The sequence below is a fragment of the Python bivittatus genome, unplaced genomic scaffold, assembly GCF_059951505.1.
Source record: "Python bivittatus isolate LINGU-HERP-01145 unplaced genomic scaffold, Pbiv_v1 ctg000330_np1212, whole genome shotgun sequence".
In the NCBI taxonomy this organism is placed as follows: Eukaryota; Metazoa; Chordata; class Lepidosauria; order Squamata; family Pythonidae; genus Python; species Python bivittatus.
Window position 1 is genome coordinate 59,445,378 of NW_028277058.1, and position 14,124 is coordinate 59,459,501.

The 14,124-nt window shown below is 48.4% G+C and overlaps 1 protein-coding gene across 3 annotated transcripts in view; it reads right to left on the reverse strand.

Moving 5' to 3' along the window:
• PODXL (podocalyxin like) overlaps positions 1-13,577 on the reverse strand; it is a 64,355-nt gene extending 50,778 nt beyond the window's left edge. For 2 of the 3 annotated variants that reach the window (XM_088141424.1, XM_088141423.1), the window contains exon 1: positions 13,117-13,577. In XM_088141424.1, the coding sequence (XP_087997550.1) occupies positions 13,117-13,216 (100 nt within the window). In that variant the 5' untranslated portion in view covers positions 13,217-13,577. The remainder of the gene's footprint in view (positions 1-13,116) is intronic. The other variant, XM_088141422.1, reaches the window with a different exon arrangement.
• Positions 13,578-14,124: the final 547 nt, after the last annotated feature.

Consider the following 14,124-nt stretch of genomic DNA (forward strand, 5'->3'; position numbering starts at 1 on the left):
TCTGCCTTCCTGCGACTTAAATCTGTTAATCCGTGTTCTGCCCGCTGGAATGAGAAACAACAGGCCTTGACCTTCTGTGTGAGATCTTTCCCAAGAGTGTTATCCTACCCCCTCTTGGTCCTCTCTCATCAAGCCTCAACATCAACGTTCCTTCACAAAACTGAGTTCCTCAGCAACCTGGTAGCACTTTCTGAAACCTTTCCCAGCTTTTCTGAAAGCCTCTCAAAGTGTGGTGCCCAGAAGTGGGCAAAGGGCTCAAGGTGAGATCTGACCAAAGCAAAACGAAGCGCATCCCCTACTCCTGTGGCCCTCGGTTGCTGAAAAGAACTGGAAAAGGTCTATCCTTCCAGGTTGACCATGGGCATTCCTGGGCAGGAGGCACTCCTGGTTTCATGCCTCTTCCAGGCCTTTGTTTGGGCGCCGGGAATCTTTCCCAGCCCAATGACACTTGTTTCAGACTTCATACTCCCCAACAGGTTCCCTACTGCTCAAGGACCACAAGTGGATGGAAATATACAGGTAGTCCCTAGTTTAAGAACGCGTTTATTTATTTATTTATCAAATTTGTCACCGCCCGTCTCGTGAAACGACTCTGGGCGGTTTACAAGAAGATAAAAATTCATGAAAATACAACATACAAACAATCCTAAAAAGAAATAGGTTCCAAGAAGACGGAGAATTGGCAAGTAATTCCAGGGTTCTGTTCCCAAGGTCTGTCCGTAAGTTGAATTTGTACGTAAGCCGGAACTGTATTATTGTATAATACTGTATAAGTAGTATTGTGTAATGAACTCGAACCATTGTGTATTGAACTCGAATGTTGCTACAATAGGCTCTGTTCTTAACTATGGGTCGTCCTTAAACCAGGCGTTCTTAACCCGGGGACTCCCTGTACCTACTGCCTTGTTCCTATTCCAAGCCAGCAGAACCGCAGCAAATGCTGTTGCCAACATCAACATTTATTTTAATGAATTACCTTAATTAAATAAATGAGTGACCCAAGTGGGAGCACACCCAAGAGGGGGCCTTGGTGGCTCGCTGAGAACTTTGTCCCCTAGCCAAGGAGGAGGGGAGGGGGCTTTTGTGGGTGGGTGTGCTTTTCCACCAAATTCTGAAAGTGTCGCTTGTCACTTGACCGAGGAACATGACGTTCCGACGTCAATCATGACTTTTGCAAACATGACGTGATCAGGTCCTTCCTCCATGATGTGTTTTGCATCGTGTGAGGGGTTTACTTCTCCCTGGAACAACGCAAGAGATTTTTGGGATAATCGCGGAGGAGGAGGGAAGGGAGGAAGAAGAAACCGACAGGACATTCTGGCATCTCAGTAATTCAGGGAGGCTCAAGAAAGCAGATTGCTCTTTCTTGGAGAAAGGAGGCCACCAAGAATTTTAGCAAACTTTCAGAGCTCACTTTGTGCAGGACAGGTTTGGTTTTGTTTTTGAAAAACTTTAAAGAGGAAAGTGAGGGAGGGCGCAACATTCCCCTAACTTCAAATCTTGGGTTCACTTGGGGCTGATTCATTTCACCACTGCATTATGGGACAGAATCACAACAGCTGCACTCATGTTTGAGATGTGGGAAAATGGAACCAGATCCGGCACACCATGAAGACTGCAAACGGTCCCTTTCACTTTCCCCTTTCACAGCATTTGCCATCCAGCATTTGCCACCGTTCCTATCTTCTCCCCTCTTTGAGGATTATTTGAGCGTGTGTGTGTGTGTAAACATTTTAGAGCTAAATGAGCTAAAACTTAAGAAAGAAAAGAAAAATCCATATAGTATTACAAGTAGTCCTTGACTTACGACCATTTGCTTAACAACTGTTCGAAGTTATGACGGTGCTGAAAAAGTGATTTACAACTGGTCCTTGCATTTATGACTGTTGCAGCATCCCTGCAGTTGCAGCGTCTTGGGGTCACATGATCGCCATTTGCGGTCTTCCCAGGGGGCTTCCAGCAAACAAAGTCAGTGGGGGAAGTAGGATTCACTTAACGACTGTGGCAAAAAAGGCCATAAAATCAGGCTCAATTCACTTAACAACCACATTGCTTAGGTACAGAAGTTCCGTTCCCAGTTGTGGTTGTAAGTTGAGGACTACCTGTAATATACCTCGGTTCTTTAACATATTATAAAATCCAAGCCACATATAAACATCTCCGTCTTCTCATTCTTAAAATGCAAAGACCTTTACGAAATTAACAAAGAGCACATCTCTTCAATCTACTCTTTACCATCTGGGGTGATGTCTCCTTTCTACCTGCATAGCATAATTCTCTTAAGTCAACCCCAAACTTCAAAGATTACTTTTGGGTAAGAATGAAGGTGGAGGAAATAGACAGAATGCATCAGAGAGAGAGAGAGAGAGTTGGGTAAACTGGAAACCAAGCCTTGTTCCTGCTCAATTGCAAGTGTGTGTGTGTGTATGTGTGTGTCTGTGGAGAGGGGGTTGCACACTGCTCAGTAAAAATGCTCATTCTAGAATTTCCTACTTGGTCTGCAAAGACTGTATGAAAGGTCACTGGGCAGCTCGGAGCCCGCGGGCACAACCTGGAGCTGCAGTTCTTAACATCTGGCAACAGCACAAACAGTTGGCCACACAGGGCAGGGACAATGATGGACCCACACATGTGGGAAGGCGCTGATGGAAGCGTTGGTCTGCTTGCACAAGCCTCTCCCCCAGACACAGCACAGCACAAGGCACACACCTCTGTTTGTGAGTCCAGGGGGGACCAACCCATGAACCGCACGCTCCCTCTCTCCAGGCAATAAGATTCTTTTTTTTTTTTTACAGTTTTTATCCACCTTTATTATTTTTATAAATAACTCAAGGCGGCGAACATACCTCCTCCTCCTTCCTCCTCCTATCTTCGCCACAACAACAACCCTGTGAGGTGGGTTGGGCTGAGAGAGAGGGACTGGCCCAAAGTCCCCCAGCTGGCTTTCGTGCCTAAGGCGGGACTAGAAACTCACAGTCTCCTGATTTCTAGCCTGGTGCCTTAACCATTAGACCAGTGTTTCTCAACCTTGGCAACTTGAAGATGTGTGGACTTCAACTCCCAGGATTCCCCAGCCAGCATGCTGGCTGGGGAATCCTGGGAGTTGAAGTCCACATATCTTCAAGCTGCCAAAGTTGAGAAACACTGCCCTAGACCAAACTGGCTCTCAAAACTCGGAGATTGCACTCCGAGCCAGCCCAAAATTGCACCACCAAAACTTTGGTGGGTTTTTAAGAGTGGAAAAGCAGGTGCTTTAACTCCTAGAAGTTTTGCGCTCTCCTTCTTGTGCTTCATCCCACCCTTTACAAATGCACCTCCTGCCCCAATTCAGCATTCCCCTTCCCTGTGCCATCACCACCGTGCCGTTGACAAGGTCTGGTTGAAAAACCTAAACGCTGTAATTTTAAACTCATTAACATTGACATTTTAAATCATGATTCATACAGATACGGTATTCCTTTCCTCTTTTTTATCTTCAACGGTCTAAGTTATCTAAACATTAGAGTGTTAACTATCGTTGATCAAGACTGTGCAAATACCACTGTATCGAAACAATATAATGTACTATGTCAGTTTCACAACAATAGAATAAAAATATTACTATTAAAAAAAAAACGATCGCAAACATACACCCTCCAGCTGGTCAAGGGGCCAAACTGCCTCCTTGGAAAACTTGTTTTCCCCTGGATTGTAGCCCCAGAGGGAAATTAAGCAAAATCTGGCAGAACTGAAGCGGAAAAAAATCTTCCACTGAGAAGGTATTCAGTTGTTTTTTAGTTCAATGTTTCTTAAAGTGTGGTCCTAGGACCCCTGGACATTTGCCAAAAATTAAAACAATGATCCTCTTCTCACTATTTTTTTTAATTTGTTTAAAAAATTAGGGCTGTTTCATGAAAAAAATTTTGTTTACGTAAATATCAAATGGGTCTAATATGGTTCTTTTTACATGATTCGATAAATAAATATTCTATGAATGCATCTATTCTCATTCTGAAACACTGGTTTAGTTCATTGACTTACAGGTCCCTCCAGTTGCAGTTGCAACTCTTGGCAGTTTACAAAGTATAAATAATTAAGATTCAAACAACGGCAAGACATGACCAATCAAGACGGCTAAGACCCAGATGGGGGAAAGAACATCAGTTTACACATCACAGAAAACAAATCAAGAAGCAGGGTGACAACCACCCTGCTCCAGAGACAGGTGAAAAAAAATCAGGTTTCAAGGCTTTCTGAAAACACAACAGGGTCAGAGCTGTGTGTCGCCTTCAGGGCAAATGTTGTACGGTTGAGGGGCAACCTTGGAAAACTTGCTTTCCTCTGCATTGTAGCCCCAGAGAAGCCCCACAAGATCACATTGTTTCACTGGTGGAACCTGGAGCATGTTGATCCTGTGTGATGGTCCGTGAGAATAAACTTGAGAGACAGGTGGAAGAGCCGCAGCCTAGACAACGGTCAGATAAGAGAGGGCTCAGCCCACAGAAGGAATGGAGGTGGAGAAAGCATCTCGGAAGGGACTTTCCCTAGTTCTCTGGAAAGTAAAGGAGGGGAGGGGAGAGGTACTTTCAGACTTGCAAGGTTCTGCTACTGTAACCCTACAATAAAGGTCATGTTAGTACTCATGGTTGGTGCTTCTTGTCTGGACTGCCTTGAAGGGCTGACCTCCTGCCAGATCTTAAAAAATGGGCAGAAACAACCAGAGGAAGTCAGTTCTGTAGATATCCAAGTCTGAAGTCATGCTGGGCTTTATAGGTGACAACCAGCACCTTGAATTGCATCCAGAAGCCAACTGGTGACTGGTGTAACTCCCAAAGTAGAGATGCTATGGGGCAAAATAAGGTGCGGACATAGCTACTTACACCACATAGTTTAAACCTGGCTGCGTACTTTATGCAAGCTAGGATCTCTACCTAGACATCACCTTCCTCACATTTTATAGGCTAAGGCGTATATGCCGTATGCTGAGGCACACACAAATATGGTGCGTTTCTGCATTTTTTATGTTTTATTGGTTTTATTGTATTTTTTTTGTTGTGAGCCACCCAGAGTCACTGACAGTCAGACAGCATGCAAGTTTAATAAATGATTGTTATTATTAACTCTAGTCAGCCCACTAAAACTCTTTCTCCTTCATAGCTGTACACAGATGATGTTTTTTTCAAGACAAGGGAAATGCGCACTTTCGAACAATAACTGTGTCTATCAAAGTCTAGGCAAGTCTATAATTCATTTAAATGTTTTTTCTTGCCCCAGTTCTGCTACTGAGAACACCCACAAATGTTCTAATTGCACTGAGCTGAAATTAGCAAGCTGCGTATTACCAATAAGTGTGAAAACTGGGTTAAGAGGAATGAAAGGCTGGGAAGAGAACAAGGAGGGTCGGTAATGAAAGTGAGATGCAAAATCAGAGGAAGATGGAGAATCATAAATGGGCCCAGGAATGAATGAATTTAGATTTAGATTTATTGGCCGCTCAACTCCAGGGGACTCCAGTGGACCAGAAAGATCTTTGCAAGAGAAGCATCAAGCAAGAAAGCAGAAGATGGGCTTGGAAGATCATTCCAATTTTGAAACTGCTGGGTGGAATTTGTGGGAAAATGTAGCAAGGGTTCCATTCTACATATTGGGTAGATGGAATTGAAGTTAGCTGAAACAACCAAGAAATGGAATGCCGTTGGAATATTCCAGATATATGTGGGGAAGGTGAAGGAGAGAGGGGGCTAAGGATGAATGGGTGATGAATGAATGTGGAAGGAAGGCAAAAGTGAGCCACCTGCAGAAAAGAAGGACACTGAAGTGGCTAGGTTATACGGAGAGCATGAATGAGAATTGAATGGCAAAACCAATGGGAGAAGGAAGAGCGAACGGGTTGAGAGGAAGGGGTGGTGGGGTGGGGTTGATGAGAGAGGCAAGAAGCTAAAAGGACAAAAGACCAGCGATGAAGCAAAGATGGTTTGCAAGCAGAGAAGGCATGGGGAGAATTAATTAATTAATTCAATTTATACGGCTGCCCATCTCAAATCCATGACTCTGGGCAGCTAACAAGAGTTATAAACACCATGAAGCATGCAACAATAGAAAACAATACACACACAATCAGCAGCTGAGATTAAAAAAAAAATCAAGCATAACCATTGTATGGGCTTTGCCACACATCTGGATCCCCAAGCTTGGTGGCACACACAACTACTGAATGGTTTTGGGATAAACTAGATTTAGTTGGTTTTCTTTTTATCATCTCTTCTTACCTGCCTCCAGTGTCTTTTTCTTACTAGGGCTTACTCTATTCCTGCTCTTTGCATCATGTTCCTTACCCTGAAAAGGAACTGCATGTTGAGTATGAACGTTCCTACAAATGCACGTACGGTTCAGAACAATTAACTTAATCTTTCCTAATGAGGTTGTGCTGGAAAACTGGGGCAAGCCATGGCTTCCAGATCACGCTGGATCACAACTCCCATCACTCCTTGCTGGGCCGTGGAGATGGAATCCAACAAACTTGGAGCGCTGATCCATCTTCTCCAAGCTTTTATATTCAAAACAGAGAAGAAAGGACATTGGATGGTGACCCACCCAAGAGTCATTTTCTCCAGCACCTTCTGCCCTGATTTGACGCTTTGTAGAAGTACTGGGATTACAAGTCCCAACCAAGTCTTGCGCTTAGCCAATGCTGAGCATGCTGGGAGTTGTAGTTCCCTTACCTCCAGAGGGCAACAGCTGTGGGTTCCTTCCTTCAAGAATGAAGATGGCTCAAGGAACGTAAGTGGTTATTATGCGCACCAAGCAATTTCTATTAATCTTTCTGCCTAGCTGGCTGGAGCACATTCTGCATGCATCAGTGGCCCAGCTTTGCAAAAACAAGCCAGCTGAGAAGCAAAAACGGGCACATTTTCCACAGACCGGCCTTAAACAGTCTGCAGGAGCAATTTAGACCTGCATCGATCTTGCGTGCCCATCAGCCCTCCTGCTTCCCTGCTTATATTTTACTTAGATTCCTTTCTTTGTATTATTTTAAATTGGAAGTTAGCATAATAAAGATCAATGCACCAGCCTAAAGTATCTGTTTCAATACCTTTGGGCTCCGCAATCATTGCGGAGAACGAAAAGAGAAATGGCAAAATCCAGCCCTTTCTTTGGACGTATGATACCTACCCTAAAGGAAGATAACTCTGAATTTACCCCCGATGCCCAACTCAAAAAAGAAAAAAAACCCAGCCTGCCTCCATTATGATATTCTTAATTAATTTAAGAGAACACTCTCTTTTGACATTATTTGGAAAACAAACAAGTGTTCCTTTCAGGTCAACAGAATATGTGAAATTGCCCAGAAAAGCCCCCAAAAATCATCATCGTTGTCTAATGATAAAATGCATAAATGGTGGGAAGAGGGGATAATAATTTTGGGTAAATGAGGGTTTTGTTACTGGCCTTGGTGGTCATTTTGTGAGAGCGCTTGAGACACGTTCTCGAAGTACAAAATCCCCATTCAAAATATGCCCCCTGCTTTGCCTTACCAAATTCTTCCTAATGCTGACTTTCACCAAAGTGGCATTGCCCCGCTGGGATGACCAAACCTTATTTTGGAAAAGAGCCTCTAAAACAGTTTCTCTAAAGGTTGAGAAACACTGCTCTAAAGTCATAGGGGGCCGTATCCTGCCCTCCCGACCCACAGCACCAGTGCCATTAGCAGAAAAACAGGCACCAGAAGTGCCATTCAAGTCAGAAGTCCTCACAACAGACCTGATGCTCCATAGGTTCCCCCTGCCTTCGTTCAAATCTGTTCGAACCTGTTGCAAGTCCTTTCACCATGATTAGAATATGATTAGGTCCCCTACGCCTGCCGAAAGGGAGATCCACCTTAATGGAGTCTCCGTTCATCAATACGGAGAGGCAACCCTCACATTGACTGATGTTTTCCCAGGGGCAATTCTGGGAGTTGAAGTCTACACGTCTGAAGAGTTGCCAAGGTTGAGAAACGCTGGTCTAGTGGTGAAGGCTCCAGGCTAGAAAGCAGGAGACGATGGCGAGTTCTAATCCTGCCTTAGGCACGAAAGCCAGCTGGGGGACTTTGGGCCAGTCCCTCTCTCTCAGCCCAACCCACCTCACAGGGTTGTGGTGGTGGGGAAAACAGGAGGAGGAAGGAGGATGAGGTATGTTCACCGCCTTGGGTTATTTATAAGAATAATAAAGGCAGGTAAAAAAATCTAAAAAACTAACAGGGTCTCCGTTCACTCAACCAGTTAAGCCACCCACAGAAAAAGGACACCTTAACTAAAACTCTCACGACCTTCTTCCCCAGCTCTGATGCCTTCATTCACACAGTGTAAGAAATCCGGTGTGTCTTCAGGTGGCTGAGCTGGTCTCAGCCGGCTCAGTGCGCTGATGTTCAATATATTTGATTGCTTATATTACATTCAATCTATCTGCGTGTTTTAAAACGCGGGATAATAGGTTCGTTTTAATCATGATGTTTCATCTTTTTGTAAGGATTTTTTAATCGATTTTGTGGTTTTGTTTAATTGTCATACGCCGCCCAGAGTTGCTTTGGGCAAGATGGGCGGCTACAGAAATGTGACAAACAAGCAAACAAATACATTTTAAAAAAATATTGTGGAAGCACAGAAAAGGCATTCAGCCAATGACCAAGCGCACGTTGCAAACCTAGCCTATTAGAATCTAATAGAAAATAGGGGATTTCTCTAAAAAAAAACAAAAAAAAAAACCGCTCAGCACTTTATCCTCTAGTAAATGACCTGCGGTGGGCCCTGCAGATACATTTAACTGCAACTCCCATAATCCCCACCTCATGTGGCCTTCAGGGCACTGTGGTCCAAACGTCTGCAAAGCACAGGTTGCCTGTCTCTGTGCGACCATACACAGCACAGCCCTGCAGCAAAATGAAATGACTCGCCAAGGTCACGCTGCAGCGTGGAGGGGGGAAAATAGAAGGGAAAAAAAACTCCGCTTGTCGGATCCCAAGCTATCCTTCCTCACATTCTCATATCATGAGCCAGATTGGTCAGAAAGAGATGAAAAGCCCTTTTGTTAGCACTCGCACCGCCCCAGGTCATCCTGGCGTGGAAGCACGTGCTCAGGTGAGTCGCTCAGGTGCAGCTCCTGGAGTCTCAAACGCAGGGGACTCAGAGGTCATCTAGATCAACCCGCTGCCGGGGGAGGAGAGGTTCTGGAGAATCCCTGCTCTCCAAGGTCTCCTTGAGGGACAGGAGCGGTTTGAAGAAAGGCCAGGGGGTGGTGGGTTCTCGGGGGAAGCTGAGAAAGGGCCACGAGAGTCATCTGACTCCTTTTTAAGTCAACCTAATTTATCCTCATTCCCTTTTGTGACCACCGGTTGCACCATTACAGACCTATCTGTCCCGCTATTTCTGCACCAAGAATTGCAGAAGGGAGGTGGGTTAGGGGCTGGGCAGGGTCTTCAGGGGCAAAGCATGGTTCTTATGTGAGCCACAAAGAAAGAGAAAAAGGGAGCAGCCGTGCTACAGATGTTCGGAAGTGCAGCAATGCCCCCCCGCAACGGAGCTACGATTTCCAATTTATGGAAATAGCCTTCACTGAGAAAGGCTTTTGCACCCAGGAGGGGTGCAGACTGATTGATAGAGGCTAGTTTCTAAAAAGTGTCGTCTTTAAGCGTGCCTATTTCAATCAACTGAAATAGGGGGAGTTTTGCTAGCACGGCCCCAACAGGGAAGGAAAAGAACCATATGGGGTTCTTTCGATCACCCCCACGAAAAGGGTCGGGTTGGTGTCTCTGCTGGCAAATCCCTGGGCAGCGCGACTGCAGCTCCCGGCTTCTTTCTCTGCTGTAATTCAGAACTCTTCCTTGCTGTACAGCCTCACCCAAAGCAAGTCTTCCAAGCTTCCTTGCCCTTCCCAGAGTTTCACCGCATCTTCCCGAGCAAGGAAACAGTCTTTTCCTTGTGCTGCAGAGACAGAAAGGGCTTTCCCAAGGGGAAGCACCTAGCCAACCTTGGCGGATTGCAGAAAGCTAAGCCGGGTTGGACGGGGTTAGTGCATGGATGGGAAACCACCAGGAAACCTCAGGGCTGGGAAGTCTCGCTTTGTTTTAAAGAACAGAACTACAGCCAGAAGAAGTCTGATGGCTAGCATTTTCTGACAGCTAGGACAAGCAAGGTGTGGTTCTCTAAAGGTTTCCTTTATTTATATATTAGTATGGTTTTTAGGCCCTTTCTACTGAGTTGATTTGAAGCGGTTTATGAAGTTCACTATACAGTTAACCACAACTATAAAATAATAAAACAGGCACACCCTATTAATCCACCTTCAATCCTCAAAGTTCTTCAAACTCGTGGAAAGTCAGGAGGGAAAGGACCGATATTGCCTCTGGGGACAACCCGTTCACAGAAAGGGAGCCCCCCAGAAACGCCTGCCATATTTTCCAATAAGATGGGGATATTCCTCCATTGCAGGCTAGGACAGATGTTGGTGCACTACAACTCCAATCATCCCCCACCACTGGCCATTTGGCTAGGTAATGGGTATTGGAGTCTAAAAATATCTGGAGGACCCCACATTTCTACCTCTGATCATTTATAGGCACACATTTAGAGAGGGGTGACCCAAAGATCTCCCAAGATGACCCTCCAGGTTTCCGGAGGATGCAAATTCTGTTTTAGCTCCACACAACCCACTTCACCTGGTTTCAAAATTAAATGGGGTGAAAATGGCTTTCAGGTTTTCCCAATAAGTGGAAGCATAAACTGACCAAATAGCTTGGTTTCAGACCTGCAATGCCACAGAAAAGCCCAGCCAAGGTCCAAACCAAGTTCAATAGGTTGTATGAAAGCGGCCCCCAGGTTTCTTCCCGACTCGGTTCAGCAGACCCTCTGAGCACAGCCATCTGCCAACCCTGCAACAGGGACGTTTAAACCGTTCATCTCAGTTTCCAAGGCCATCGGTCTTACTCCAAAATCTCCAACCTCACCAGGGTTCCTACACCTGTTGAGCAACTCAGCACCTGAAGTTGTGATCAGACTCCCGAAGGTAAATGGGGAAAATGTCTGCAAACACGGCTGACGTGCACTGCAAGTAAAAAACAACATACACAACCCCACTTATTTTGGAACAACTTTTGCTTGGCATAACTTTTCATCTAGGGTTGGCGCTGGGGGGCGGGGGATGCTGTTAGTCATCCTGGTAGAAATCTCGCACACTGGTTTTTAAATCGGTAGATTTATTGGGGGGGGAGGGAGGCAGCCCGCATCCTAAACGCAGGAAGCTTCCACGGGCGTGACATCCAACCTCGCAGATCAGACATGTAATCGTTCAGTCTGCACTTGCTGTTTTCTCCCCAGCGCCAGAGTTAGGACAACAGGCCTTCAGGTTCAAAGCACACGGCCGGGTCCCTGCTGGGCCCCCCATATCTGACCAATTTCCATCAGACTTTCCACACGCATATCACTCGCCAAGCATTACTACGACCCTCAGCACAAGCCCTGCAGGAAAGAAACTGACGTTTGAAGTACGTACATGGCAGCACTTAGCAGACTTTGGCTGATTCTGGAAGCCAAGCAGGGTCTTGGCACTTGGAAGGGGGACCCCCTGGAGCATCCTTGACTCGGCTGGTGGGGGGGGGGGAGAAAGCATCTCTAAACAAGTCACTTCTTCTATAGGGCCGCCGAGCAAACGGCACAGATGCAATCACCCAGCGCTGTTAGTGTTTGACATTATATTAGCACTACCCGCTCCAAAGCAACGTGTGTGAGTTCCTCACTTTTGCTGAACCATTTCAGCTGAATAACGTCTTGCCGGTCTGTTGGGACGGTACCCCACGTCCATCCCTTCCACCCAGACCGTCAACCTACTAATCAGCTGGTTCACACACCCCACAAAATCCGGGTTAACAAATTATAACGGTTACATTCACCTAACGTGCCTATCCAATCCATAGAACGGCTTCGAAGGATGGCCTGTGCACCCGGTGTGAGGTTCCCACAATATCCCCAGAAATACTGAGCCCTAACAGGCTACGCAGTCGAAATTGGACATGAAACAAACTAAAGTTGTTATCTTGAAAAATGCCGACTGTCCACCTGTCAAGGTGGTGCTTCTTCCAACTCTCTAGGTCAGTGTTGTCCAAAGTTGGCCACTTTAAGATGAGTGGACTTCAACTCCCAGAATTCCCCAGCCAGCATGGCTGGCTAGGGAATTCTGGGAGCTGAAGTCCACTCATCTTAAAGTGGCCAACTTTGGACAACACTGCTCTGGGGAATGTTGGGGAGAGGGGAAAAAAAGTCTGCATTTTGGGAAGGCGGCTGGAGATATCTCTGTGGACTGTCAACCAACGTAGTGAGGCTAAAGCACCGGTTGGGAATTCAGGCGCTCCGGAAAGAGTGAGCCTTTCCCTGGCTTGCTCACCATGGCAATTCCTGGAAAAGCAGGAGGGGAGCAGGAAGGGCCGGAGCACTATTCCACCTGAGTTGGAATTTTTGTCCTTGTTCTCAGGAAAATCAACACTCAACCGGAAGCTCACTGGACAGCTTCTGTTTATGATGACTTCCAACATCCAAAACCGTAACTGAGGTTTTTTTAAAAAGCATGTTTGCTTCTGCAGAGCCTGGCTCTGGTCGACCAAGGCTTCTCCAGGGGATCTGCACCCCCCGCGGGTGGGAGCACTTTCCAACCCCCGAATTTCAGTGGATCCCAGTCCCCAAGGCTGCATTCACATGAGATGCTTAACCCCGTTTCCTTCATTCCCCCGTTTTCTGGCTTCACACAATATTCAGGACTAACCCAGGCGAGTCCACACAGTGCGCTAAGCCACGACTCAGGTCAACCTTCACCAGAATTAGCACCTTGGGCCGGTCCATCGGTTGGGTCTTTGCCGGACCTGGTTCAGCGTTTCGTGTGAACCCAGCTAGGCTTCCTCCCTCGGGGGTCTTCCTCACCTGCCGGTGAGGGGGGCGGGGATGAAGCGACCGTTCCCGAGGCTCCTACCCCAAATTCTCCGAGCAGGGACGCAGGACTGCTCCCATCATCCCCCGTTGCTGCCCCCCGGAGGGCGCCAGGTTGGGGGCTGCTCCTCCTTCGCCGCAGCACGTCCCGAGGCGCCCCCGGCCCCCGCCCCGTCGCGGTCCTCACCTCGGCTGGGCAGCGCGCCCAGGAGCAGCAGCCCCGCCAGCAGCAGCTGCAGCGCCGAGCGCATGGCGGGAGGCGCGTCGCCGGGATCCCCTCTGAGCATAGCAAGAGCGCTCCCGCTCCGGACCGGACGCCTGGCGCCTCCGCCGCTGCGGTCCCTCTGCCGGGTAGCGGCCAGCCGGAGAGACGCGCGCCCGGCGCCTCGCCGCCCTGCTCCGCCTCCGGGCTCCGGCCGCCGCCGAAGAGCGCGCCGCAGTGGGGAAGTCGGCGGGCGCGCACCGGCTGCCCCGCACCGACCCTGCTCCTCGCCGGGGGCTTCTGGGGCGCTCGGCTGCCGGGTCTCCCCCTCCGGTCCTGGCCCCGGTCTCTCCCGCGCCGCCGCCTCGCCGCCAGCCGCCCCGCGCCCGGCACCCTGCAACCCCGCGGCCGCCGCGGGCAAGACTGAACTCCGGCGCGCAGCTGGCCAGGTACGATGCGGCGCTGCGAATTGCGGGGCGGGGGCGCGAGGCGGCCCGGGCTGGGCGCGAGCGAGCCGATTGGCCCTTCCCCTCCGAGCCGGCTCCCGGAATGGCTGGAGGCTTTCGCCGGCGCCGATTGGGCGGCGCGCCTGTCGGCTTGATCGGTTCCCACCCCCGGTGGGCTGGCCGGGGGCTGTCTTCCCACGACCCGCTTCGCCCGGTTCGTGGATTCACGCGTCTGCTGCCTCGAAGGATCCCCGCGAATGGGGTTTGCGCCGCATAAGCCGTCCGCAAAAGAACCAAGGTTAACTTTGGTTAACACACGGATCGTGGGCTGCTGCGAATGCCGCGGCCGCCTTAGAATGACCCGCCCGGTAGAAGTGTTGTGCGAAGGGGACGATGCGTGTCCTCAGCCAGCCCCTCTCATCCACCTTTCTTGGCATCTCCAGGGGCAAACCTGAAACGTTCAGAAAGCAAAACATCCGCGCCCCTGGTTTCCCCCTTGGCTGCCTGTCTATTTTGGTTACTGTTGTCAGTCTAGGCTGCGATCTAA